The sequence below is a fragment of the Diabrotica undecimpunctata genome, chromosome 7, assembly GCF_040954645.1.
Source record: "Diabrotica undecimpunctata isolate CICGRU chromosome 7, icDiaUnde3, whole genome shotgun sequence".
Classification (NCBI taxonomy): domain Eukaryota; kingdom Metazoa; phylum Arthropoda; class Insecta; order Coleoptera; family Chrysomelidae; genus Diabrotica; species Diabrotica undecimpunctata.
In genome coordinates this window covers 52,195,438-52,222,916 of record NC_092809.1, presented here as the reverse complement: position 1 = coordinate 52,222,916, position 27,479 = coordinate 52,195,438, and the positions used below count along the sequence as shown (strand labels likewise).

Below are 27,479 nucleotides of genomic sequence, written 5' to 3'. Positions count from 1 at the left end.
TATATAAAAATAAATTTATTAAAATTCGAAATAACAAAGTTCTAACGTAACAATTAAATTTTTTAATAAAAGTTTTAAAATTATGCTAAAACTGGATTACATTTTTTAACAATCATTTTATTTGCTACCACCAAATCATTTACATGGATATACCCAAACTATTAACTACCTATTTATAATATCACAAATAAGTTACATCGTCAGTTAAAGTACAATTTTTCCTACAACTTTCATTGCACATTATTATTAAAAAAAAAAATTGTCGCTATAAAAATAACAACACTTCATAGTTTCCTTAGCGGTGAATTAGCTAAGGATATATACGAATATTCAGTAAATCTATGTTCATAAACTTTGCAGTTTGAAGTAAAAGAAGTAAAAGCAAAATGTCTAAAAGCAAAATTTTATTTATCTATCTGTGAAATAACAAGAAGTGCCTTCTTCTATTACATTAATGAGACAAGTCTAGCAATATAGTGGAAATAGGAATTATTGATCCTAATACTAGACAATAAGTAGCAAAAGGGAATACCTATACAACATTTCACAGGAAAAAAGTAGCAATAAACTGAAAAACTGCCTCAATTTGCCCAAAATATTTATTATGCTAGATAAAAAGTCTAAATTCGATAACTTCTTTGTTCGTGACAGCTTCGTGTTGCAAAAAATCGTGAATCAATTGCAATAAAGTATGCTAGGAAACAAAGCAATTAAAGCAAGTTGAGAAATTGCTGTAAAACTTTCTAAATAAGGAATTGAATTTTCTCCAAAAACTGGATAAATTTCATTGTGGAAGATGTTCGAAAATGGAAAAAGGAACTTGGGGCAGCCTTATTTGTAATTTATTTTGGTTTAAAGGCAAGCAAAAATAATAATATGGAAGAAAACTGAGCGACTGGACTACAGATTTTCAAAAATGCATAGAAAATGGACGATAAACGGTAATTTTACTTAAATGCCATAAATACTTAGTAGAATGTCTTCTTGGAAACTGATCAGCTAACAAAACTAATTTCTAAACGAATAAAAGGCTTTCTTAGAAGTTTAGATCTTTTGAATTTAATGTAGAGAAGTGGAGAGAAGTCGATGCTATTTTCTCCCCGATTTGAGAGGTAGAGGTTTCTTGGTCTTTTCCTTTTGGCTAGTCGAATCCAATCTTTGATCCTAGAATAATATAAGAAATATATGTTGCGTTAGGCGCTTGTAAGAATTAGGCACAAACTGGGCACTAGGATGGAATGGAAACACAATTATTGTTATAGAAATAATTTTGTTACTCTATTATTTCTACCTTCACAACGCGCATTTTTAAAATAATAATAAAAAATAGTTACTATAAATGAACTTATTGTCTAGACGTAGTGCCACTACTTAGATATTAGAATAAGATCACAAAAGATTACTATTTTGGCTTTGATAAACAAGAGAAAATAATTAAAAGTGAATTATGTATATTATAATATTTACTATAAGAAAGATTTGCCAAGAAACTTAACCAAACTTTTTATCATTTAACCACTTTATATAACTTCGTTACAAATACGCGAATAGTTGACCGTTTGGCCGAAAACGAGACTGTGGGTATCCAAGGATGAAGCATGCCATTCTGAGCACATTTCTTTGCTAGAGTAATTAAAATTTAAAATACGTGCAAACAGAGTTTAAAAAGTTAAACCTCTCTAGAAAGTTAGCTTAAACAAAATGACTTTGGTACAGAGCCCTTAAGAAAAAAAATTGTTGTCTATATATTCCATGGGTGTCGAGCTAAATAAATGGGAACAAAATTATCTAATATACTAGATGTTGAAGCGTTGTTCAACATGACGACACAAAATAGTTTCTCTATAGCAAAGTCAACGCTAAATAATCCACTTTCAATCAATTTCATTTTTTGGTAGCCTACTCTTTTTAGCAGTAGCATCTCTTTTTAGCTTATTTGCCCTTGGACTTAAATCACTAATAATCTCATTAACGTGGCCAGCGAATTTTCACTTTAATTTTACTATTTGATTATTGGCATGTGGAAATGAAAATCTGTTTTCTTCTTACATTGCTGTCTACTTCGGATGTTGGCGATCAACATCGTTGCTTTTACTTTATTTGAGAGCCAAAAAAGTTTTGGAACGGAAAAGAACGAATTGCAAGATATTCCAATTTGCATTCTTTCATTGAATGGATCATCTTGCATGATTTTACTCGATTCGCCTATGGAATTCTTGAAAAACAGCTTTATTAATAATAATATAATAATTGTTAAATATTGATAGAAATGAAATACATAAACTTACTATATCTGCATCTATATCTGCAGAAAAAACAACACAATGCGAACATAAAAATACAATATCCTAATAAACTTGTGTTGTAAAATAAGTTTCATTCCGTTAATTTCTAGTTGTGTCTATATTTTGCCTCACAGTTTCTATGCTATTGGAATATTAGACAAAACTATAAAGCTCTCATATTTACTACATAACGTGCAATGAAAATAATAGTTAAAACATACCACTCGTTTTTACTAAAATATATTCTATTTAGCAGCCACTATCGGAGCCGTAAATTTACTACTTTTAGATATCATAGAGTTAGCCTTGCGCATCATTGTCGGTGGAGCCGGAGTGGCAAACCTTAACTGAGTCTGCGATTCAGCTGTCGAGTGAAAATACAACTCAGGATTGGGTTTTGGCGTACTCAATAAATTATTTTCGAGCGAGTCATCTACATTTGGTCGACCAGTGCTGGGAGGCAAGTAAACAATATTGGTTCCAGGAGCAGAACCTTCAGAGCCCAAGTTAGTTCTAAATTGGTCTAGGATGTTCTCGCCTTTAAGTTCCTGTGAGCTTGGAGGAGGATTGGCGATTGGAGAGGCTTTTAAAATTTCTAAAATGTTGGATTTTGGCGGCTGTACCTGTGCGTGAGCATCATTGACAGATTTTAAACCTTCCAATAATAGCTCACCTGATATTAGTTGTTGATTTGGAAAGTCATTTGAAATAGTCGATAGGACCATATTTGGCATAATTATGACGGGGGTAATTGGACTGCCTGGTGAAAGATTTTCTAAGATCTGCGGATTAGAAACCAATGCCATTAAGGGTGAAGAATTTAAATTGTCTAATATATTAGGTTCAGATTGTGTAGTAGCCAAATTTTTCAAAAGCATTTGAGCATTATTAGCAGCAATACTTATATCTGAAGGTACAACACTATTAATTCTCGGATTAATCAAACTCAAGTCAATATTAGATGGTTTGCCAAAACCGTCTGAAATTACTTTGGAATGAGCAAAATTACCAGATTTAATTTCAGTCGATTTTACGTTCGTAATATCGTTACTACTAGAATATTCAGTTTCTGGTGTAGAACTAGTAGGTGGCAAATAAGTAGTACTAGTTGGTGTCGAAGAAGGTAAATACTCGGTGCTCGGTCTTGCAGTCGTTTGTACAAAGTTTATAACTTGTTCGCCAGTACCACTGTCAGGAATGTCGTTGTTTTCGGAACCGTCTTCAGAATGGTGGTGAACCCATGGAACAAAAGGCGGTACCTTAATGTGATCACCCTCTGGATGGAATCCTTGATCATCTGCGGTGTATCTTACCTCGTACATAACACCGTCTGGACCTGGATAGGCAAACATTCCTGTCACTTTAAGGAATTCGTGTTTTGTTCCTGGATAATGCACTTCACTACTTTCTTCTCTAGAGATTCCGTTGCTGGTTTCATATCTAAATAAAAATTATAAAATTTGTATTAGAAAGTAATTAATTGTATAGGCTTGTATTAATATTTTGTAATATTTGAAATTTTTTGGATGTGGCATTTTAAGTAATGATAAACTTTTAAACTTTAAAGAGTTACTCTTTTACAGCGATGTGTTATATTATTTTTAAACTGTTGAAAGAGAGAGAGATTTATAGTGGGAACTGCGCCATTTCACGTCATTTAATATCACCAACGGAGTAGTCCATACAACAGCAAGTTCTTTTCGGTCAGCTTAAAGCTTCTGAGATAAATAAAATAATATATAAAAATCACATAACACATAAGAATTTATATTACAACGATGGATATTACAACATGTAGCCAGCTTGCGATATATGCAGGCACAAAGCACCCATTTTTATTTGTCTTCTTTGTCTTCATCATGTTCCATCTTCTATCGAAGTTTGGAAATGATCATGACTATGCAGAAAGTGTTGACTGCTGCTTGAAATAGTTCTTTAATACTGCATTCAAAACACTTTCTAAAATTCTTAAGCCTCGACATTCTTCGGTTTTCTACATTTCGCTTTTCTCGAATTTTTGTCTTGCATAATAAGTTGAAAATGAGTATTTTGGCTCTGTCATCACATGTTCTAAGTACTTAAGTTTTCTTCTTGGGATAGTCAACAATATTTCAGTTTTATTTCCTATTCTGTTACTAACTTCTGCATTTTACATTGTTTGGGTCCGTGATATTCGCAGGATTCTTCTGTAAAACCAAAATTTAAAGGAGGCTAACTTATTCAGATGCATTTGTTTTAATGTCCATACTTCTACGCCATTAAAAATAGTGAATACGTAACACCTAAGCATCATTAGTCGCAGTGCTAACTTTATATCCCTATACCCCGACAGAAAAAAAAACTTTTTATGTTCAACGAATGATGCACCTGCTACTTCTCTTCTTCTTCTTCAGTGCCTTATCCGGTCCGGATGTTGACGATCATTAAGGCTATCATGGTTTTGTTGACTGCTCTGCGAAACAGCTCCGCTGAGGTCATCCCAAACCATTGTCGGAGATTTTTCAACCACGAGATACGACGGCGTCCCGGTCCTCTTCTGCCAAACACTTTACCCTGCATAACGAGTTGAAGAATTCGATATTTTTCTTCGTTACGCATCACGTGGCCGAGGTACTCAAGCTTACGTTGTTTAATTAAATTAAGCACTTCTTTTTCTTTTGTCATGCGCTGTAGGACCTTAACGTTGGTGACATGGTCCACATATTTTTAGTATCCTTCTGTATATCCACATCTCGAAGGCTTCGATTCGTTTTTCAGTGGCTTGCGTCAGTGTCCAGGCTTCAACTCCATATAGTAACACTGGAAGAACGTAGCACCTCACTATCCGCATCTTGCTTCCCAAACTGAGATCACTGCAGCACAGCAAGGATCTCAACTTAATAAATGTAGACCATGCCATTTCAATTCTGGATCTAATCTCTTGAGCGTAGTCCCATTGTACGTTGAGGGTAGTTCCGATGTAAGTGAATCTGTCGACTCTCTGGATTTTTTTGCTACCTTCCATTAGTGCCCCGGGATCTAAATTTGTACGGCTACTTCTGTATGTGTCTTGATTTCTTAGGTTTGTTTAACACTTGATATAATTCGGGTTCAAAATATTTGTAGGTATTCACACTATTAAGTGCAGTATCTTCTACAAATAATTGTATTTTTGCATCTGCTGATTTAGTCATGATCAAGCATTTAGTTTTCTTCAAATTCATCCATAGTCTGTAATCATGACAGCATTGATTAAGTAATTGCATTACGTTCTGTAAATCATTGTTATCGTTCATCATTATTACTGTATTGTCTGCAAAACGAAATATATTGCATTGATAATACATCTTCTAGTAAATATTGAATATTGACATATATATATATATATATATATATATATATATATATATATATATATATATATATATATATATATATATATATATATATATATATATATATTGTGACGATTGGGGTTTATAGAAAATAATTTATAAGTTATATACTACATAATATTAGATATAAAAAAGTATTTGATTATTTTAAATAAGTTATATACTAGAGAATTTTATAAAAATATATTTATGTGAGGGCATTTTAAGAAATTAGCATATAATAATTGTAAAAAGTTGTATTTTAGTAGTTATGATTTTGTAGATATTTTTAAGTGAGCCATGTGACTAGGCAACACACTATACCCTCCATTCCTAAGTGTCATTTTAAGAATTTTACGAATATAAGTGGGGTTATATTGTTTGAAATGTGTATTTTATTAAATTAGAGTGTTAGTTACTAATTTGAATGTTTATTCTGATCTGAAAAGCCTAAATGTCAACAAAATTATCAATGGAACATTAACGATTTCTCCAGAGTGCAGAATTTGACTATTGTTTACGGTCGAACATTCTCGAAATAATGATTATGGCGGTGGATCGAACAGATATTTTTTTCGAGAACATCTATATAGAGGTAATAGAACAAATTGGAACATGATATCTTACGAGATGGTTCTAGAATATCCAAAAGATATAAATACCCGTGATTTGGATTCAAGATGGCAGTTTTAGAAGTTTTTAGTTAGAAGTCAAGCAGTTTATTATGAAGGCAGTTTTGGAAGTTTTTAGTCATGGAAGTTTTTAGTCAGAAGTCAGGCCAGTTTATTATGAAAGTTAGTTAGTGAAGTAAATTGTTCAGAATTTTCAAGAAGTCAGTCAGAAAAGTTTAGTAAGAAATATGAAAGTTAGTTGGAGTCAGTGAATCAAGTACAAATAGTCCAATAGTTTGATATAGTGAGTTAAATGAAGATTAAAAAGTATGCATATAATTTAATGCACATTTATAATTATACACAAATAATTATTGAAGATTAAAAAAAGTATATTGGAAGAAATTAAATTATATTATGGTTGGAGATTAGTATAAATCAACTTATAATAATTGGATATTGGTATATTGAAAAGAAGAATAAATATAAATGCTGTTTGCTGGTTTGCTTGGTGGTGTATAAATGCTGGTGAAGAAAAATATATCTTAAATTGGTAGAAGCTGATAATTGGAAAAAGAAATTTCACAAAAACAAGGATAACCGAAGTACGAAGACATTCAGTGGTGATTAGAATATATATAGTGGAAAACAGTTCATTTAGGCATTCAGTGAAAGAAAGGTACAAAATTTTGTTAATATAATTTAGTTAGTGTTATAACAATTTCAATTTTGAAGATAGTTTGTTTAAATTTTACATTGTCTATAGAATTTAATTAGTTTTATAAGAGTATCAATTTAAAGATAGTTTATTTTAAATTTACATTGGCTAGGTTAGATATATATGTGTGTTTCATAATAGTTATAATAAAGATAATTTAAAAAAGTACTTACAAACTAATTCTTTGAGAACCGCGATAAAAACCCTATATTATTAAAAATACTCATTGCTCATCATTCAAAACAAAAAACACATCATAACAATATATATATATATATATATATATATATATATATATATATATATATATATATATATATATATATATATATATATATATATATATATATCTGAGAGCGCTTCACTAAATATTGCATCACTGTAAACATTGAACAGTAGTGGTAACAGCATACAACTTTAATGGACTCCACTCTGTTTTTTGATATCTGGGGTGTTCTGATTGTCATCTCTTACCGTGGCAGTTTAATTCCAATATAGATTAAAATAATTTTCATATCACAACTGTAAATATTTTTACTTTATTATACATATCTACAAGCTTTTTATGTTGAACCTTTTCATATGCTTCTTTAAAATCTACAAAACAAGTACATATCTCTGAGCTAGCACATTCAATCTGAACCAACTGAACTGAACTGATCTCTTGTGCCCATACCATAACTTAAGACAAATTGTTTGTCACTTATTTTATATTCAAGAGTTTTAACCGTTTTTCTGTGTATTATTTTCAAAAATGTTTTAAGTGTGTGACTTATTAAAGCTATTGTTCTGTGATCTGTATTGCTACAAAGATCGATTGCAGCCATTGTTTGGGGATTGCGGCAATCTCATATATTAGATTAAAGAATTCAATCATTACATCAATAACATATTCATCAATGAGTTTTAATAATTCGATGGGCACATTATTTGGTTCAGTAGCTTTGCCTTTTTTTGTGTTTTTGATGTCATAGATGACTTCGTCCCGTAATATTGGTGGTCTGGTATTCTCTGTGGTTTCTAATGACAGTTCTTTTCTTTCATCATTTAATACCTTTTGGATATAATTGGTCCCGTCGCTCAAGCTTTCTTTCACATCAGCAATAATATCTCCTTTATCATTTTTAAGGATATTTTGTTATTGTGCTTTTTCTAGAACCTATATTTTTTTTTATTGTTTTTTGTAAATTAATGCTATTATACTTTTTATCCAGCTCGTCTATTTCCTTGCACATGTCGAAGAGCCATGTACCTCTCTTTTTCCTCTCGAATTTTTTTTCTGATGTTTTTTTGAATTTGTTTGTATTTATTCAGGTCTTTTGCTTTATGTTTTCTTCGTTCTTCCATAAGTTCAAGAATTTCTACTCTCATCCAAGGTTTGTCTTTCCCCCAGTAGTTTAAGGGTTTCTTTTGAAATCAACTGACAGAAGAACATGTTAAATTTTTCCTCATTTTTGGTCAATAGTTAGAGTTTTTGCATTATCGACTTTGACTTTAAGTTAAGTTCTCTTTAATTTTAAATTTTGTTTCTGCATAAGTGTTGCTTTATTTGAGCAGCCTTGTATCTATGATTTTCTTGGATCTGGAGTGCTTTACATTCTTTAGTTTCACTCTTATCGAAAAAACAACCGGATTGTGATCGGAGGATATATCCGCTCCTGGGTACAATTTCTATGTCTTCTGTTGACGATGATAAAATCTATTTGATTTCTGACTATTTTAATGTTATTGTCAGCTGGTGACCTATTAGGGTATAATCTACGTTTAGGAATTTAAAAATTATATTTAAGTAGTATCAAATTTGGGTGGCTTTTAATAATTATTAGTGGTAATGTTTAGTACCAAAAAAAAAACAGTGAAATTGCGAACTTTATTAATCTGTAAGTTATCTTTTGTTTTTATAAATGAGTGTCCCGATAATTGCATTTTAGTACTTTTTACAAAGATTACTAATAACAGGAGACCGAAACGCTAGGATAGAAAATGTATAATCAAAGGACAGGAATGCATCGGAGAATACAGAGAAATGGAAAGAAATAAAAACGAAGATAAAATAATCTAATTCTGTATTGCCAATAATATAAAAATAGGAAACAGCCTATGAGAACAACAAATACATCAAAAATATTACTTCATAGTCGAGGAATAGAATAGCATCATAGGTTACACGATATATTTACGAGAGCTAGAAATGACGATAAAAGAATTAAAAGTAGCAAATTAAGTAAAACTAAACGCACAACATAAACTAAGAATAGCAGAAATATTACAAACACTAGATATCGAATCAGATAATATAGAGTATGGTAAGATAAACATCTCTCTCTCTTGTCGTTTCCTCATTGCTGAGGATCGTGATTTCCTACAATGCGGGCTGTCAATTCTCTCCATCTCTTGCGATTTTGGGCTGCTCTCATGGACTCGGAAAACGTCAAGATAAACATAAAGAAACTAAATATAAACAAAATAAAAGACATCCAGTAAAATAACATAAATAAGATGCAAATTTAAGTTACAAGAAGAGGCAGCCACAAGACTAAACTAAAATGACCTATCAATATGAAGAGAAGAAAAAAACAGGTATAAAGAAAGAAGAAGTCATTAAAGCATCAAAATAATTAAAAACGGAAAAGCTAAAGAAGAAGATAGAATAGAACCTAAAATGATGAAATAGATGATCGAGAAAGCCATAGACTGTCGTCTAGTTTCGAAGATCAGTCAACAATACCATAATAGCTTTGATTATTGTCCACATCCGGACCAAATAAGGCACTAAAGATGAATAATTTTTTGATATATTTCCCCATATAATTTTTCTGTTCCTCTTAAAGTTTTCTAAAAGCGTAACAGTAACTGTAAAACTTCCAACTAATCCAAAAACCTTCAAAATTGAACACAGAGTACGACAAGGTGATAGTATCTCACCAAAAATGTTTACAATGCTGCTGGAATGGAAGTTTAAACAAAGTTTAAGTATAATTTGAAAACAAAGAGTTGTTGAGTACACTGAACTTTGCATCAACCGAGGGCGGTTTAAAAATTAACTTTAAAAAGATCTAACATTATGACAAACTTAGTCCCTAGAAGGAAGATATCTGTTGACGATATAAAAATCGACTACGTAATATCATCATCATCATCATCACGTAGCGCTACAACCCTGAGTGGGTCTTGGCTGACTGTACAACTTTTTTCCCATTTGTTCGGTCTTCCATCAACCTACGGTCAAATGGAATATTAATTTTCCGGAGATCTGCTTGGATGTTATCTGTTCATTGCATTTTGGGACGTCCGAATGGTCTTTTACATGTGGGAATCTCCTACCATACCAGTTTTTTACCAGACTGCGCAATACCTTATAAATATTTAGACCACAAACCAGAATAGATCCGGATAACCAAATTCGTGAAACTAAAAGCCAAATATATTCATATAAAAAGAAAGGAGTTTAATTAACGTGTGTAGGCTACCAAAACGAGCACTGAACGCCAGAATGCAGGGAAAGAGACCAGTTGGAAAGCCAAGAAAGCGCTGGGAAGACACAGTAAGCAGCGACGCACAAGCACTTTTAGGAGTCCGTGTATGGAGAAGAGCAGCCACAGACAGACAAGGGTGGAGGCAAAAATAAAGGAGGCCAAGGCTCATTTTGGGCTGTAGTGCCGTAGAAGAAGAAGAAGAACGAAATAAGACAAAGGGACTCATTAGGCTCTATGCTCTTCAATTTAATTATATATGAAATCATCAAAAGCGTTAACAAAGGAAGAGGATACAGAATGTGAAACACAGAAATAAAAATACTCTGTTAACGCAGACGACGCAATACTGATAGCCCAAGATGAAGATAATCTGCAAAGACTTGTCTATAAATTTAACATAAGAGCAAAAAAAAATTTGATATGCAAATAGACTGGCTGGATGCCTCACTAGATGCATATGGCGAAACGGACACATTAACACTGAGATAAAGTCAAGAATTTATAAAGCCAGTGTAAAATCAATAATTACTTATGCCTTAGAAACAAGACCCGACACAGCCACAACGCAAAGGCTACTGGAAACGGCAGAGATGACAGTACTGAGAAGAAATACAAGAAACACGCTGAGAGATCGAAAAAGAAGTGAAGAGGCTAAAAGAAAATGTAACGTACAGTGTATAAATAAATGAATACAAAATAGAAAAAAAGATTGGAATAGCCACATAAGCAGAATGAAGGAGATCCGTGTCGTCAAAATAGCAAGAGATAGGCCATCAATCGGCAGAAGAAGTATCGGACGACCGCGCAAAAGATGGAGTGACAACCTTACACAGAGGTATTAATCCGCCAATGAACAAGCAGAATTGCCTATAAAGAGGAAGAAAAAAAACAAGAAGAAGAAGACGTTAGGCATTGGTCTTCAAATAAAGCAATACTATAGCGTAAAGCGTTACGCCATACGTCGCGTATGTATGCTTTGTACAATAAATAATGGATCCGATCCCTTATTGTACGCTAAACATAGCGTGCAACCGCTGTACAAGCATACAGACGTGACGTATGGCCTAATGCTATACGCGGTGTACGGCGTTTATTGGAGACAACCGCCTTAGGTATTTTTTACAAGTTCTAGATCTTTGTTGTCACGCATTTTTTTTAATTTTTGCTTTATAATATGTCGAAAATATATTTACTTATCATTACATAAGCTCTTTTCTCTTTCGTTAGGAGGTAGTAGGAAATTGTTCAATAAAATAGTAGGAAATTCTACTATTTTATTAAACACTTTTTTAATTTTCTGTGCAACTTGCTCTTCTTTTATCGCATTTCAATAAAAATATTTATTATGTGATTATGTGGGCTAGCATTTTAATTTTTATTTCAGATTAGATGATATATCCCTAATTGATAATTAACGATTTAAAAAATTTATTCTGTGTCAAGTACGACATGTAAACGGTAGATTATATAGAAGATAAATTCATCTTTCAATTTAGGCGAACATATATGATACTAGTGATTAATCAATTATATTATTACCATAACAAATTGAATCTTGATTTAATTTATTGTATTTGCAAAACTTCTGGAACATTTTGGTATCAGTATATCCTTGACAATAATTGTTTAACTTTATATTGGCTAAAATTAAGTACATTAAAATTACTGTCAAAATAAATGTCACAGTAAATACATATCATTCAAATATAATATATACTACGATAAATTAGTATATTAAAGTGTCATTATAATCACATAATGCGAGTATGAGATAGAATACGAGCATCATAATGGCAAATAAATGAGAATAGCATACATGATTTTTTCTACGATCTTTAACAACAAAAAATATAGACTCAAATTAATTATTTTGTTAGTACTTTTATGCAGAATATCATATGTACATCATATAACTAACGACGCAGTAATGCAACGTTTACAAAAAGAACATGAAGTCTTGAAATCCATTAAAGAAAGAAAATTAGCATACTTCGGACATATAGTGAGAAATGAAAATAGATACAGAATCCTACTATTGATATTAGAAGGGAAAATAGAAGGAAATAGAGGACCAGGACGCCGCCGAATATCCTGGCTTAAAACATAATGACGGTATTAGATTTTTGTTTTGATACAGGGCAGCGACAGCCGCTTATACGTATTTCGACCTCTTTATCTAATACCGTCATTATGTAATATATTAAAGTATGAGAGTAGAAAAAAGTTTTATACATACAGTATACTTTCTTCTATAGTACTGTCCGAACATTTGTTTAGTTATGTGTAAATACGAGTAGACTCAATACATAAAATAATTCAATATTTAATTCAATATTAAAATATTCAATAATTCAGTATTGACAAAAATGACAAAAATTTGAAGATAAGTAACTAAAGAACTAAAATAGTAATTTTGTGTCATTCAATCTAACAGATAAAGATATTGATCACAAAATTGACTGGTTTTGCAGAAGATATGAAACACCGTGGATTGTCAAAGTGGGAAAAATCAAAACAACACTGGGAGAACTATAACTGTTCACAGGGAATAATTTACAAATCCAGAATTTATGGCACGTAAATTTGGTGAGTATTTTTGTATACTGTCAGTTAAAGACATAATAATAATATTAATAGCATATTTTTATGTCTATCTAAGCAGTTTTTCCGAATGCAGTATGTCTCCTAAGTGGTACCAAACCGTTTGGTATTAATCAAAGCCCTAATAAAATGAAATGTATGACCTCGCCTTGTATCTCTGGTTTAATCTCACATTATCAATCTGTATGCTAAAGATGGTAAATTTCCTAGTAATCTTAAAATAGAAGTAGATATTCCAAATAGGAGATCTGCTTTCACTGGATAACCACAAACCCGTTTCTCTCCTAAATGTGCTCTCTAATAAATATTGTAAAATATATTTTACAATTACATACTGTAATATCTATAAAATAAGGCTAGCTGCAAAATAAGAAACTGTATATGAAGTAAATAGGTGTACTAAATAGGAAGAAATGCATGCACTAAACAGTATGGGAGGCTTTGAGCTACAGGTGAGATAAAAGAAACATCTTATCAGAACAAAATAGCGAATATGACTTCGTTAAGAAGAAAACATTCAAAAGTCAGAAAAACCTATGTATCATGGAATCGAGAAAGCAGAAGAATTATGTTACAAAAAAAAAGATAGTTGTGAACGAGAATGTGAAAATATAGAGGTATAACTAGGATGCAGTATAGTAGCTCAAGCCTTAAAATTAATTAAAAATCTACGAACAAAAATAAAAACAATAGAAAATAAAGACCTTATCCAGAACGAGAAGTGAAAGATTCATTAGAAGCAAATGCTGGCAAAAAAGAGGAAAGAATCTTTAGATAAATTTGATGAAGTTAACATTAAAAACAAATAGGAAATACAGTTAAGAGAATAAGTAAAAATGAAATTAAAAAAAATTGTGAATGGTAAAAGCCAAAAGACTCCTGTAAATTGAAATTAAGCATGTTATAAGTTTTATCTACAAGAAAGGAGATAGAAAAGTATGTGATAAGTATAGAGGCATTAGTGTCAATAGGTAGGTGGAAGATTGTGTGGCTGAATCTTTAAAGAACGACTAGAAGCGGAGTAGTCAATTAACAGCTTCTTCCGAAATATCTATTGTTTTATATTACCTACTTCCGAAATAAAATACGCAAAATAGCTATAGACGTATAATCTAGACTATCTAGAGCATTGTTTTTTTTAGTTATATAGGTAATACGATACATTATTTCAAATCAGAATCAGAATTTTTTCGATTTAGTTTTAATAAAGTTCTTACCCAAATCGGTATGGTCCTTTGCCTGAGTCGTCGTAATCAAACTTCAGTATACGTGCATTTTTGGAATCGTCTAACTGTCCTCCAAAGCAGAACACAAACAATCCAAACAGCAGCTAAAACGGTAAAAATGGTTAAAAAGTTAAAAATAAAACTGAAACATTCATTAAGTCATTAATTTTACTTATATAAACTCTATAAGAATTCTTTCTTTTTAAATTAGTTTACCATTATGAGGACAAGAATAACCATTCCTACAACCTAAATTTAAAGAACATTATTCTTACAGTTGGTTGATCATAATACCTAGCTAACTGTGTATTTAAAGGGTTCTTTCTATTTTCTTTGTTTAATATTACGGTTGTTGAAAATACATCCAAAGAAAATCTTGGCTACGAAACATCAGAGATTGGACCTACACAAGAGGAAATGAATTTATTTGTCAAGCCCAGAACGGAGATAAATTTGCCATATTGATCGCCAACCTCAACAGAGAAGGCACTTAGGAGGGGCTGGAATATTATGGTTAGGTTTCAGCCCATGGAGAAGCTTTTAATACGTTTTGGAATGGGAAAAGATTTTAATAATTCTGAGAAATTAATTGCTTAGTCAAATAAAACCTTGCTCTTAATATCCACATTTTTGCAATTTGTCCATTTTAGAAAACTATGTCCATTTATATCAATCAATATATCAATATTTAAAAAAAATATTGATGGTGAGATGCTTAGTCATCTACAATTCGCAGATGATATTGTTCTGATTTCAGATAACCTAAGGGCTGCCAGTGATATGTTAAATGAACTCAGCGATGCTGCACGTAAAGTAGGTCTAAATATTAACTACCAAAAGACATAAATGATGACTAATTTAGTTCCGAGCCATCCTTTCAGGGTAGAAGACGTCGAAATTAAAATTGTTGACAGCTACATATACCTTGGACATACGGTAAAAATTAGCAGAGATAATCAAACTGCTGAGCTGCTAAAAAGAATAACACTGGGATGGGCAGTATATGGAAGACTGCGTGATATTTTTAAAGGTAATACACCTATCAGCATAAAAAGAAGAGCCTTTAATCAGTGTGCCCTGCCTGTCCTTACATATGGCGCAGATACACTTACCCTAACAAGGACATCTACACGAAAACTACAAGTGACGCAACGTAGAATGGAAAGATCATTGTTAGGCACAACGTTGCGAGATAGGGTAAGAAACGAAGAAATCCGTAGAAAAAGTGGTGTAGAAGACATTATAAAACACATAGCCAAAATTAAATGGAGGTGGGTAGGACACGTCGCTAGAATGAAGGATAATAGGTGGACCAAAAAAATCTTGGAGTGGAGACCGAGAACGGATAGATGAATCCCGGGAAGACCACCCACAAGATGGACTGACCACATAAAGAGGATTTGTACCAACTGGATTACAGCAGCGCAAAATAGATTTGAATGGAGGTTTTTCGAGGAGGCCTTTGTTCAGTAGTGGACGACTATGGGTTGATGATAATGATGATGATGATGTCCATTTGTAAATCTGTTCGTTAGAATTGAAAGGGCGGAAATCTATTTTCACAGTAAATGGAGGTATGCAGCCAATAATACACTTAAATGTATTATGTTCCGAATGGTGTTTAATATATGGTTGTACAGGTAATATTATTAAAATTGCAAGATGGATGGCCACTATGATATTTGTTGCAAAAAGCCTTAGACCATAAAAACTTATAGACACGCCGTAATGCTATTATCTCGTCTCGAAGAGTGAAGCCAGCTATGACGATTCACACAGCTGTGGGTGACGTCAGTTTACGGCAGAAACGGTAGAGATTAGAAGTGTTTATAGGCGTTGTAAACTTTTTAAAGTGTTCCAATTTAAAAAAATTTCAATACATTAATATTTTAATTATGGTGTTATCTTGCAGTGCATTTAATTGCACGCAACGACAAAAAAAGGGACAGATATATCATTTTATGGGTAAGTAAATTCACAAATTAAACTTGAAAAACGTACCAGAAATTTGGCACCTATTATTTTATTTTTCCCTCCCAAAGTGTTTAAAATAGATACATATGAGAGAAAGAGTCTTATATATAATTTTCATTTTATAATTAGATTGAAAACTGAACGATTAAGTAAATAAATTGTTTTAGATATCCTAAAGATTCATCATTGCAAAAAATGGATTATAGCTATGCGCCGTGAAAATTTTAAACCAACAAAGAGTTCTAAAATTTGCTCCAAACATTTCACAGCGGATTCTTATATTACTAGCGGTTGGAGTTCAAATAAACAACTAAAAAAGATGCTGTACTCAGCATTTTCGATTTTCCAAACTATTAAATTAAGCAAGTTACAACTAGAAAATTTCCAGTAAAAAGAGAAACTGTTTCAGTCAAACCAACAGGATCTAAAAGGGAAAATATAAATATAACTGAGTGATATCTACCACCATAAAGACTCCAGTAGAAATTTCAGACGAAACTACCTTAGAACCTCCCTTGAAAAAGCGAAGACATTATCTTGGTGACTTTGACCAAAGGATCATCTAACAGAGACCAGGGATATAAAGTAGCAGTAAACAAATTAATTCAAAAAAAACAAACAAATCAAAATGTTGCAACAACGAAATAGAAGGCTTATTAAAAAAGTAAATACCTTAAAATCTTTATTAGAACATCTTAAAGAAAAACTAATGATCGATGAAGATTCCTCTCTGAAACTTTCGGTAAGGAAAGTTATTATTACTTCTTATTAGTGATCTATTTAACTTTGGCATGTATAACAGTTTATTATTTTATATTGTTTGTAGTTAGTCGATCAAGTTTTGATTATTGCTTTTTATTTTATTAGGATACGATGCATGCTTCTGAAAAACCTATCTTTAAGCAGCTACTTAAATCTAAGAGCACTAAAACATGTCCAGCGGAGTTAAAAAGCTTTGCTCTAACCTTTAGTTTCTATTCACCAAATGCTTACTTGTATGTCAGAAAAACTTTTCCTAACATGTTGCCTCATCCACGAACTCTTCAAAACTGGTATCAAGTAGTAGCTTGTGAGCCTGGGTTTCAAAAAGAAGCAGTGAATGTATTAAAACAAAAAGTAGTTGAACTTAGAAATAAAGGAAAATCATGTATATGTGCTTTGATGGTCGATCAAATGTCTATACACCAGAAAATAGAATGGGATGGTGAAAAGTTTTTGAAAAGGGTGAAAAGTGAAAAGGGTAGGTATAGTTTAATATTTATTAGCAATTATAAAAAGTATCATAACATTATATTTTCTATTTAAATAATTGAAAACATTAATTTTAGATATGTTGATATAGGAAGTAAACCTCAAAGCGACTCTTCCGAAATTAAAGCAAAATAAGCAATTGTATTCTTAATTAATAGTTTAAATGATTGATGGAAGCTGCCGATAGGCTACTTTTTAATCGCTGGGTTATCAGGTGTTCAAAAAAGTAATCTAATAAAAATGTGCTTAAAAATAATGCCCGAAGCTGATGTCACAGTGACCAGTTTAACGTTTGATGGTGCAACATCAAATATTAGCATGGTTAAACAACTTGGAGTTGATTTATCGATTAATTCCAATAAAGTATATTTTCTACATCCAGCAATAAATCAACCAACATATGTAATATTTGACCCTCCATATATGTTAAAACTTATTCGTAATACTTTAGGTTATTACAGAATTTTTTTTGACGGGAATAATAAGGCGATTAAATGGGAATATTTACACCTAAAATCTAGTTTACAGTAACATAATAAACAAGCGATTTTTCAAAAAATTGAAGAATCTATAAAATATCTTAGTTCACTTAAGTTTTCCAAAAATGGTGAACCCCTATATCCAAGCTAAAGAAAGTCGGTTTTTATTGGTATGATTATTAGTTTAAAGTCACTAATGGGAATTTGGAAAAATTACGTGGAGGATATGGATGGAGGTCTGAAATATCTTTCGGCCTATAAACTTTCTCAAGATCACTTAAAAGTTTTCTTTAGTTCTATTAGGAGTCATAGAGGTTACAACAACAACAACCCAACAGCAAAACAATTTAAAGCTGCTTATAAAAGACTCTTAATGCACACAAGTGTTACAGGATCTACTCAGGCTAATTGTATAGAACAGGCACCTTCCATAATATTAGCAATGAGCACAACAAATACTATGAAAATGAAAATTGTTGATCATCAACTCATTGACAACTTAATGAAAATAATAAGGAAACAATAACTAGTAACCAGAATCAGGATTATACTGTAAAGGATTTAAGTTTTTCAAAAACATTGTCATCTTATGTTTGTGATGTTGTTGACTATATCGCTGGGTTTGTCGTTAAGAAAGTTAAGAAAACATTAGATTGTGACATATGTTTGTGTGCAATTGAATGTGATAATTTATAATCTCCATTCATAAGACACAAAAATCATAGCCTATCAAAACATTTTTTAATTCAACCTTCTAAAGACGTCATTCATATTTGCAAAATTGCTGAAAGCGAAATTAGATTTATGTACAATTCAAAAAAATTAAACGATTCCAAATTAATGACAAAATTGATCTTAAATGTCATGAGTAACGTGCATGGCTCTGTGTTTAACGCATAAAAAGAACATATATTTGATCATGATTTTGATACAAACCATTTGTTTAATCTAATAAAGATAATTTGTTTCCATTATTGCAATCTTGGATTGTACCACGAAGGTGAAAAACTAAATAATGTAATAAGAGTTAGAAGTAAGTTAACAAAAGCTATTTTGTTTTGTGGTCAATAAATTAATAGATTTCCTACATATTTGTTTTACCCATTCTGAAACTTCCACCTAAAAGAAAATTACTCTCCTTTAAATTTATTTTTGATTATCAAACACGAAGAGATATACCAACGATATATATATAATAATATACGTAGGTAGGTACTTTCAAATAAAACATTTATTTTTACAATTTTAGTCACAAATATTTATTAATTACTTTGCTAAATAATTTATCTTTCAAATTTTTTACAAAATATTGAAGGTATATTAAAATTAATCTAAAATTGGGTAATTTTATTAGTGCTTTGCTAAGAATCCAAGCGGGCTATTGCCGTATTGTGACGTCACTTTCGCGGAAGGTGTTTGCTTCAACGGTTCGGTACAAGGCGTGTCTATCCGTTTTTATGATGGTCTAAGCAAAAAGTCCTATGTGGTATATCGGTCTTTTCTGCATGTCACACTGATTCCTAAAAAGACGGTAGTCCAGTCTCTATGGAGAACCGCCTGTCAGCTGTGTAAAAATTGAGGTTATAAGCTAATGTTTTTGCATGGTTTATAGATAAAAGTAACTTTTTTCTTTATCGAGATTAATGTGTTAATAAAGAACAACCAGAAATGTCTAAATCAAGAGCAATGAAGATGGTAAAAATGTGTTTACAAGAAAATAATAAAAGTAATTGAACTTTTTTCTGTGTACTGTGAAAATATTCAAAATTCTGTACCATCCCCTTTACACATTACTAACTTAAAGTAGGTACAATTGTTGTGAAGTGTAATATCTTGCAGAGTTTAACCTACTTTTCCATGCTTAATAACAAGAGCTTAATTTTTAATAAAACTATTTAAGGAGTATCACGATAATTGAAACATTGTTATTTTTCATACATTCCTAATGTTCACTCTACTTATGTGCCTGAATCTAATTCATCTAATGAAAAAAAAAACAGGTTTCTGTTCATGAGAACCATAAAACCTACTGTCAGTTAAAGTCTGTTATGTTTAATGATGGCGCCAATGAAAATTTCTCGATGGATGAAGAAACTGTGAGTGAAAACATATTTGCTAAACCTTCGTGTAGTAGATATTCTGACAACTCTCTGGATGACATAACATATTAACCAAATGATAGCAGTATCAGGTATGATTGTGAGAAAATTACATCCAATATCTCTGTTCAAGAACGTACTTACAGAAAGGTGTTTTTCAAAAACTGAACATGGATAACAGTATTGAAGTGAACGAGGGAGATAAAACAGAAACAGTTGTAAGGAAAACTAGAACGAGAAAGCAGAAGCCTTCAACTTGGAAACGTAACGTAACAAATGAGACGAGACGATTCGGAGAGGAATATGTAACTTTTAAATATAAATTAAAAGAAGCTAAAGAAGTAGGTCTCTCGAGCAATAGATTATGTAGGTTAAATGTACTACTAATATACAGGATAATGTTAAAATTCAAATATTAAATAGTTTGTGGAAAAGCCAGACAGACTGGCATCATAGAAGACAATTTATTGCACAAGCAGTTGATGTGGTTACTGTTAGCAGATGAAGTTAAAGAAATAACAATCAAAAGGACCAAAGGCAGCATTCTTACACTTAAACTCTCCTCTCAAACGGATCTAAAACAAGGGTATGCAAGTAATTTTTTTACTACACTTGCCATCTCTAGGAAAATAGTCAGAAATTCAATAAAAAAGAAAATTAATGATGCGGCTGCGTTAGTAATCAGTCACCATGTACTTAATTACCAAATTCCAGAAGAGGCAAAACAATTGGTTATGGAACACATAAATTATTTTCCAAAAATTAATAGTCATTATTGTCGCAATAGGTCTGGAAGAGAATATGTAAATTCAAAATTTAACGTAACAATAATGTAAAAATTATATTTAGAGTATATTTTTGAGAAGGAGTATGCAAAAGAACGTGCCGTGAAGAAAAGTATCTACTGGGAACTTTTTTCTACCAAGTTCAACCTTTATTTCAAGCACCCTAATATTGATACATGTGATACCTGTAATAGTTTTAAAAATTAGTGAAAAGAGGCAGATCCCAATGGAGTTAAAGCTATTTCAAAGAAAGAGGCAGATCATTTGAATGACGCAGAAAACAGATACAAGTTAAAAAGGCAGGATAAGATAAAATGCAAGCAGAATTTAAAATAAGTCGTAGCAATGATGGATTTGCAAAAATGCCTCCCCACATCTATGTTTACTAATGCAAAATCGTTTTATTTAAAGCAGTTATAGACATTTAATTTTACTGTGTATAATGATAATACTGCCGAAGGTTTATGCTTATGTGGGACGAGTCCATTGCAAAAAGAGATAGCAACGAGATACCTTCCGCTGTAATAATGTGGTTAAATAATTTACCTTCTATAACAGAAGAGGTAACATTTTGGTCAGACAACTGCTCTGACCAAAACCGATTTTTTTTTATTTTGTATGTATATGTGGGCCGTTCATAACACGTCAGAAGTTAGAATTCATCATAAATATTTACTGAATAGGCATACACACAACGAAGCAGACACAATACATGCACTGATTAAGAAGAAAGAAGAAAAGACTGCCAACTATGAGTATTTCTGTATCCCATGCAAGGGCCCAGTTTATAAGGACCTGCAGTTCTTTAAAACCGCTTATTGTTTATGAGCTGAAAACTAGTGACTTTTTAACCTTTAAAAAATGAGCAAAGAATCGACAAGTTCGTTTATTAATAGAAAACGGAACACAGTCAGTGAACCCTTTTCTATCTTCTAAAATTGTGCACTTGAAAGTCCAAAGAGGAAAATTTTAAAACTATCAAGGAAGAATCCTGGCCGATTATCCATCGAAACTCTTTGTGAAAAAAAAATTCAAGTGTCGTTTTCTTTAGACAAACAAATGTTTGAGATTTTCATTAGTAAGGTTCTGAGTGAACGATATGTCACTCTAAAAAAGGACTGAACAAAATTACTAGAAAACAAAATATATAAAACAATGCACAAATTCAAGGAATACCCGACACACCATCAAAGAAGAACATTAACACTACACTATTGCATGATACCACACTATACGAGTTCCAAAAATACACAAAGAAAATGTAGCGCTCACACCAATTTGCATTAGCATGAGCTCTTCTTGCAGCATATTGTCACAGTTCCTCTTAGATATAATACAGCTTCCAGCCCACAACACAATCTCTTTCATCAAAAACTCACCGCAATTCTTGCAAATAACAGCAGAAATGGATTACAATTTCGACAATATTCTAGTCAGTTTTGATATTATGATTCTTTTGGAGAAAACTTTAAAAATAATTTCAACTTTAAAAAAACAAACTAGACAGGGATAATACATTGACAACAAAAACTATTATGGAGCAATTAGCACTGCACCGAAGACTCTAATTTTCGACTAGATATTAATTTTTATAAGCAAAATTTCAGATTACACATGGGCTTATCCTTATCTTTATTATTAGAAGATATATTCATGGAGAATTTCGAATAAAACATTTTACACAAACAAGACAAACAACCCACAGTATGGTACACATACATCTACCCACAGGTGGAGATATGTAGATGACATATCATCCATTTTATCCATATTAAACCAGTTAGGTTTTGTGAGACCTTACTAAAATTATTTATTTTTCAGAAAAAAATTAAAACAGACAGGAATGTTTTACAACTTAACGCTGTATAATTGACAATATTGATCTCAATACAATAACTAAGAGAGAGGAAAGAATACATACAGTCAATAACTAAACCCACATTGTTTGTGTATACTTTATTAAGATCTTTAACAACATACCAATCAATTGAATGTATAATATTTTACATAAATCAGCAATTGGTAATTATAAAAGATTTACTTGACATCTTCATTGTTTGGTAAAAACAGATCTTGAATAGAGTGGAAGGGGTTTGTCGGAAGTCTTTGTTTTCCTAAATTTATTTGTTGCTCTAGCCATTTTTAATTCTGACGTTTATCTTTTTATACAATATTTTTTATATCTATTCGAAATTTAATAAATAAATTATCAACTGTGCAATAAATCTTTACACACATTTATATAACCTATTCATAATATTAAAAATTTGACAGTGCATCAAAATATGTTAATGATATTACGAATTGCAAATTCAAGTACCATCTTACATTTATATTTCTGTTTTTTTGACGGCTATTACATAATTAAGCAGTTATTATAATTGTTTAACAATGTTTCAACATTATTCGTTTTGGTAACATATGAGTGGATTTGCATTTTAGACATAAAAGCGGTGATTCTTTTATATCCAAATTTTTTTATTACGTAATAAAGACAGTTTAAGAGTCGAGAAGAAATTAAGCACAAGAAAATGGTCAAGACTAGTAAACATAATTAGTTATTTGCTTTAAAATAATTATTATCTAAACACAATAGAATGTTTTTTATAACAGAAAATATGAAAAACAAATTTGACTATATTTCATTGTCTAAAGAGGTATATTACAGGTCAAGGCGTAGGGATTTGACTTGAAATATGTTTGCAATTACCCATTACCTTCGTTGTTATCTTTCAATAGTGTGAGCATGTTCTGACCAATATCGGTAGTATATTACAAGAATTAGAGAATTGGTCTGTGAAGGACAACCTCTCTGTGAACTCATCTAAAACTAAACTAGTACCTACCATAACTAGTTTAGTATAACTTTACTTCACAAGTACATATAAAAGTATAGGTTAAAATAGTATAACTTTACTCCACAATTCTCAGTACGAAACTCTTACCAATTGGTTGATAAACTTAAACTCGTTAATCTAAATCCTGGCATTACAATGCTTTCTTTTGATGTTGGCAGCTTATTGACCTCGGTGCAAAAACAAGAAATAATTGGTCCGGTAAAATCACTCTAAATTAACCAGTTCATTTAGCCCCATATTATCATTTTACCGATAAAAGATATCCACCAAATTAGGCTATCACAAGATTTATTTATTTTCAACAATAATTTCTACAAACAACCTGATAGTCTATCAATGGGTAGTTGCTTATCCCCTCTTCTACCTGATGTCCTTATAGATCATCTAGAATCCAATTACATTATGAAAAATCCTGAAATATTACATTGGTTTTAGTTCTCACGTAATCATTCATGACTCAGACCATCACCTACTGTGTAAAATTAATCAAATCCACAAAAAGATTAAATTTACTATAGAACTAAAATCTTACAACGCCACACTTTTTCTAGATTTATCCATTACGAGACTCAACGACCAGTTCAATTTACAAGTTCAATTTATAGTTACACAAATAGCAATCAATAATGGCCATAACCCAAACATTATTGATATAAACTCATTCGACAAAGAGAACATAAACTTCTTCAACAGTCAGCCTTTAGTTTTAGTTTTATACTACTTATATACTTAACAGGGCATTATAAAAAATCCTTAACATCTTTACAAACGTGTTTTGGTTGAAAACATATTGACGGAAGATTGCGACTCCCTTAAAACAAAGTTAGACATTCTTCAAGCTTCTCGAATTTGTAAGAAAGCTTGGGACAAAGTAACACCCGAAACAATCAAACACTGTTTCAAAATAGCTGGTTTCTTAAAACAGGAGGAGAACACAGAAAACGCTAATGACACTTTACCAGAAAAGCTGCTTTCAGTTGACGGCTGGAGGGACGTCATTTCTGATCCTGCCATTTCTTATGAAGATTTTGTCAACGTGGATGAAGATCATGTAGTACGTGGTATGATAACCGATACAGAGATCATCGCTGACATGCTTAAGAATAATGATGGAAAACAAGAGAGTGATGAAGACGAGGCGTTATCAGTTGCGGGGGAAATAGATGTTCCGAGTGCGGCCGAAGCAACGAACCTTATTGCACAACTTAGACGGTACTTTAAAAGTAAGAATGTGAAGTCTTCAAACATAAGAAAGCAATAAATTACAAAAGAGCTTGTAGAAAAAAATATAGACATATGTGACCTACAAGAGACGAAGAAAAAAAGAACGAGTCAAATTATGCTGAATGACTGTCTAATAATACGGTGTTCCTCTGAAAGATACCACAGTTAAAAAAGAAGTCGTCCTGATACTACACAGAAAATTTTTACACCAAGTGCAAAAATATAAATATATCTCTGGAAGAATAATTAGTGTAAAAGTCAAACCTCTGAATGTGATAGCTGTAGATGCACCTGAACGACAGAGATACCACCACAAGAGAAAATTTCTATGAACACCTTCAGACTCTAATAAACAAGACCTCAAATGACGAACATATAGTTAATACAAGTAATTTTAACGCCCATGTTGACAATGACATAATTCCAGGTCTAAAATAACAATATAATGAAAATATCAGAAATCAAAACGGAGACCTTCTAACGAACCTCTGCAGCTTAAACGAAATAGGTATTATTAATACAATTTTCCCTTAATAAAAAACAATACAAATACACTTTTAAAAAGACTAGAGAACAAAGATCTATGATGTACTGTATTCTGTCAAAAAGAGAGTTAGTTACACCTCTCCCAAATCTTAGATGTAAGAGCACTAACATCAGTAGAACTAGGATGCGATCATAAATTAGTACTGTGCAAAATCCAAATGAAAACATATAATATATGATAACAAAACACCAAGATGCACCACAAAGATAAATGTGGAAAACTTGCAGGATGACTCTACAAGATATTTATTCCAAAAACTCATAACAGAAATAAGTAGAAACGTATATATCAGAGAAAGGAATTAAGTCGAGGGAAACTGAGCAAAAATTATGTCCATTATATTTGTCTCAGGTAAGGAAGGTCTTTGTGAAAGAAATATAAATAAAAATATATCGTTTCCAAGGCAAATAACTCCACGGTTTTGTACAGAAGTGAAGTAAAAATATAAAGAAAAGACAAAATCTTACTTATCGCTCTTTATAAGAGGTCAAAAAAAAAACGAAGGTAAAGGACATAGTAGACCCAACACATAGAAAAGGATACATTTATTGACTATATAAAAGAGCTCTATGCCGAGGAAGAAATGACGCTAGAACCGGATATACCAGAAACTACCACAAATTAAGAAGTTAATATAAATACACAGGAAGTTCGAAAAACACCCGAAAAGCTAAATAACAAAAAAGAGATAGGTACAGACGGAATACCAAACGAATTACTGAAATATTGTGGAGCGGCAATGACAGAACTATTATCAACATTACAACAAAATTATAAAACACAATAGAATACCGGAAGACTGTAAAACGAGCAAACTGATTCTACTATTTAAAAAGAAGATAAAAAACAGTTAGAAAACTGCAGAGGTATAAACTTGTTAAATACTATCCTAAAACTTAAAACTAAAATTTAAGACGAACTAATGAATCAGAGGATCAGTTTAGCAGATGAGCAACAGAGTTTTCGTACTGGAAGATCGTCCAATGTTGCAAATAATATTCCTCATAAAGCAAATTACTAAGAAATGACGTTGAGTTAAAGAAAGCATTTGACAGAGCAAGACTCTTTGGATTACGGCCTAGGAAAAGATAAAAAGGTGCAGTCAAAGAAGATCTGGATAAAATGAAAGTGACACAATGGAAAATAGTGGCACAGAACAGAACCGACAGGAATGAAAGGCAATAGTAAACACGGCAAAGACTCACGAAGAGTGTAACGCCGTTAATGATGATGATGAATAGTACAGACGTTCGAATTATATCAAAGTATATATACTAGACTCTAGTACAAAAGTAATTATGTCCAAGTAAATTGATGTTTACATATTATTAAACCCAGCGAAAATAACGAATAAAATTTACAAAGTGTAAAAAAGTTGATAATCTATTTAAATAAAACAGGCAACACACGAAACTCTGCAGAGTAAAGCACTCAAGCAAAGAAAAATAATTTAAATATCAAAATTTGATTTTAGAATAATAACTCTAAAAGCAAAATTCCCCTTATAAAAAATTCAAAAATGGAAGCTACATTAGTATAGAAAGATAACAGAATCGATCAAGCACAATAATTAAACAGGTAAACAGGTAAAACCAAAAGTGATCATACAAGCAAAATAAGGAAAAAGTTAAAACAAATGAATAGACCAGAGCGTAGATGAAATTACCAAAAAGCTACAAAAACTGAACGAGAAAATAAAAATAAGATCCGTGTCTTCAACATCTCTGAGAGTTTCGAGACCGAAGGAAAATAAATCCACGTTTCATTAATAATTATACATACTTTATATAATCCACATTATAGTTTTACACTTAAATTCACTAAAAAACCACACACAAAATTAAAATAAAAACTCAAAACTTACAGAAACCGAATACTGAAGATGCATCTTAATTTTTACAGACTTTCTTTGTGACGACTACCTAGCCACATTGTTTTCTATCAATTTATAAATATTGCCAAAAATATCGCCCCACTGTCACTTCCTATAGA

General features: G+C 31.7%; 1 protein-coding gene across 2 annotated transcripts; it reads right to left on the bottom strand.

The window, feature by feature from the left end:
• Window positions 1-27,479, bottom strand: LOC140445344 (uncharacterized). 2 transcript variants are annotated; one of them, XM_072537317.1, is made up of 3 exons: window positions 27,352-27,479; window positions 14,262-14,374; window positions 1-3,725 (listed from the first exon to the last, which is right to left on the bottom strand). In XM_072537317.1, exons 1-3 carry the CDS (start codon window positions 27,373-27,375, stop codon window positions 2,531-2,533), a joined length of 1,332 nt encoding a protein of 443 aa, XP_072393418.1. In that variant the 5' UTR covers window positions 27,376-27,479; the 3' UTR covers window positions 1-2,530. The 2 variants fall into 2 exon arrangements, with proteins under 2 accessions (XP_072393418.1, XP_072393417.1); XM_072537316.1 differs by lacking the exon at window positions 27,352-27,479 and adding an exon at window positions 17,238-17,291.

Coding starts and splice junctions, on each gene's coding strand:
- LOC140445344 (XM_072537316.1), bottom strand. CDS start 17,276: ATGAGGCAACATGTTAGGAAAAGTTTTTCTGACATACAA. Junction 14,375..17,237: donor AAAGTTTTTCTGACATACAA/GTAAGCATTTGG, acceptor TTACCGTTTTAG/CTGCTGTTTGGATTGTTTGT. Junction 3,726..14,261: donor AAAGGACCATACCGATTTGG/GTAAGAACTTTA, acceptor ATTTTTATTTAG/ATATGAAACCAGCAACGGAA.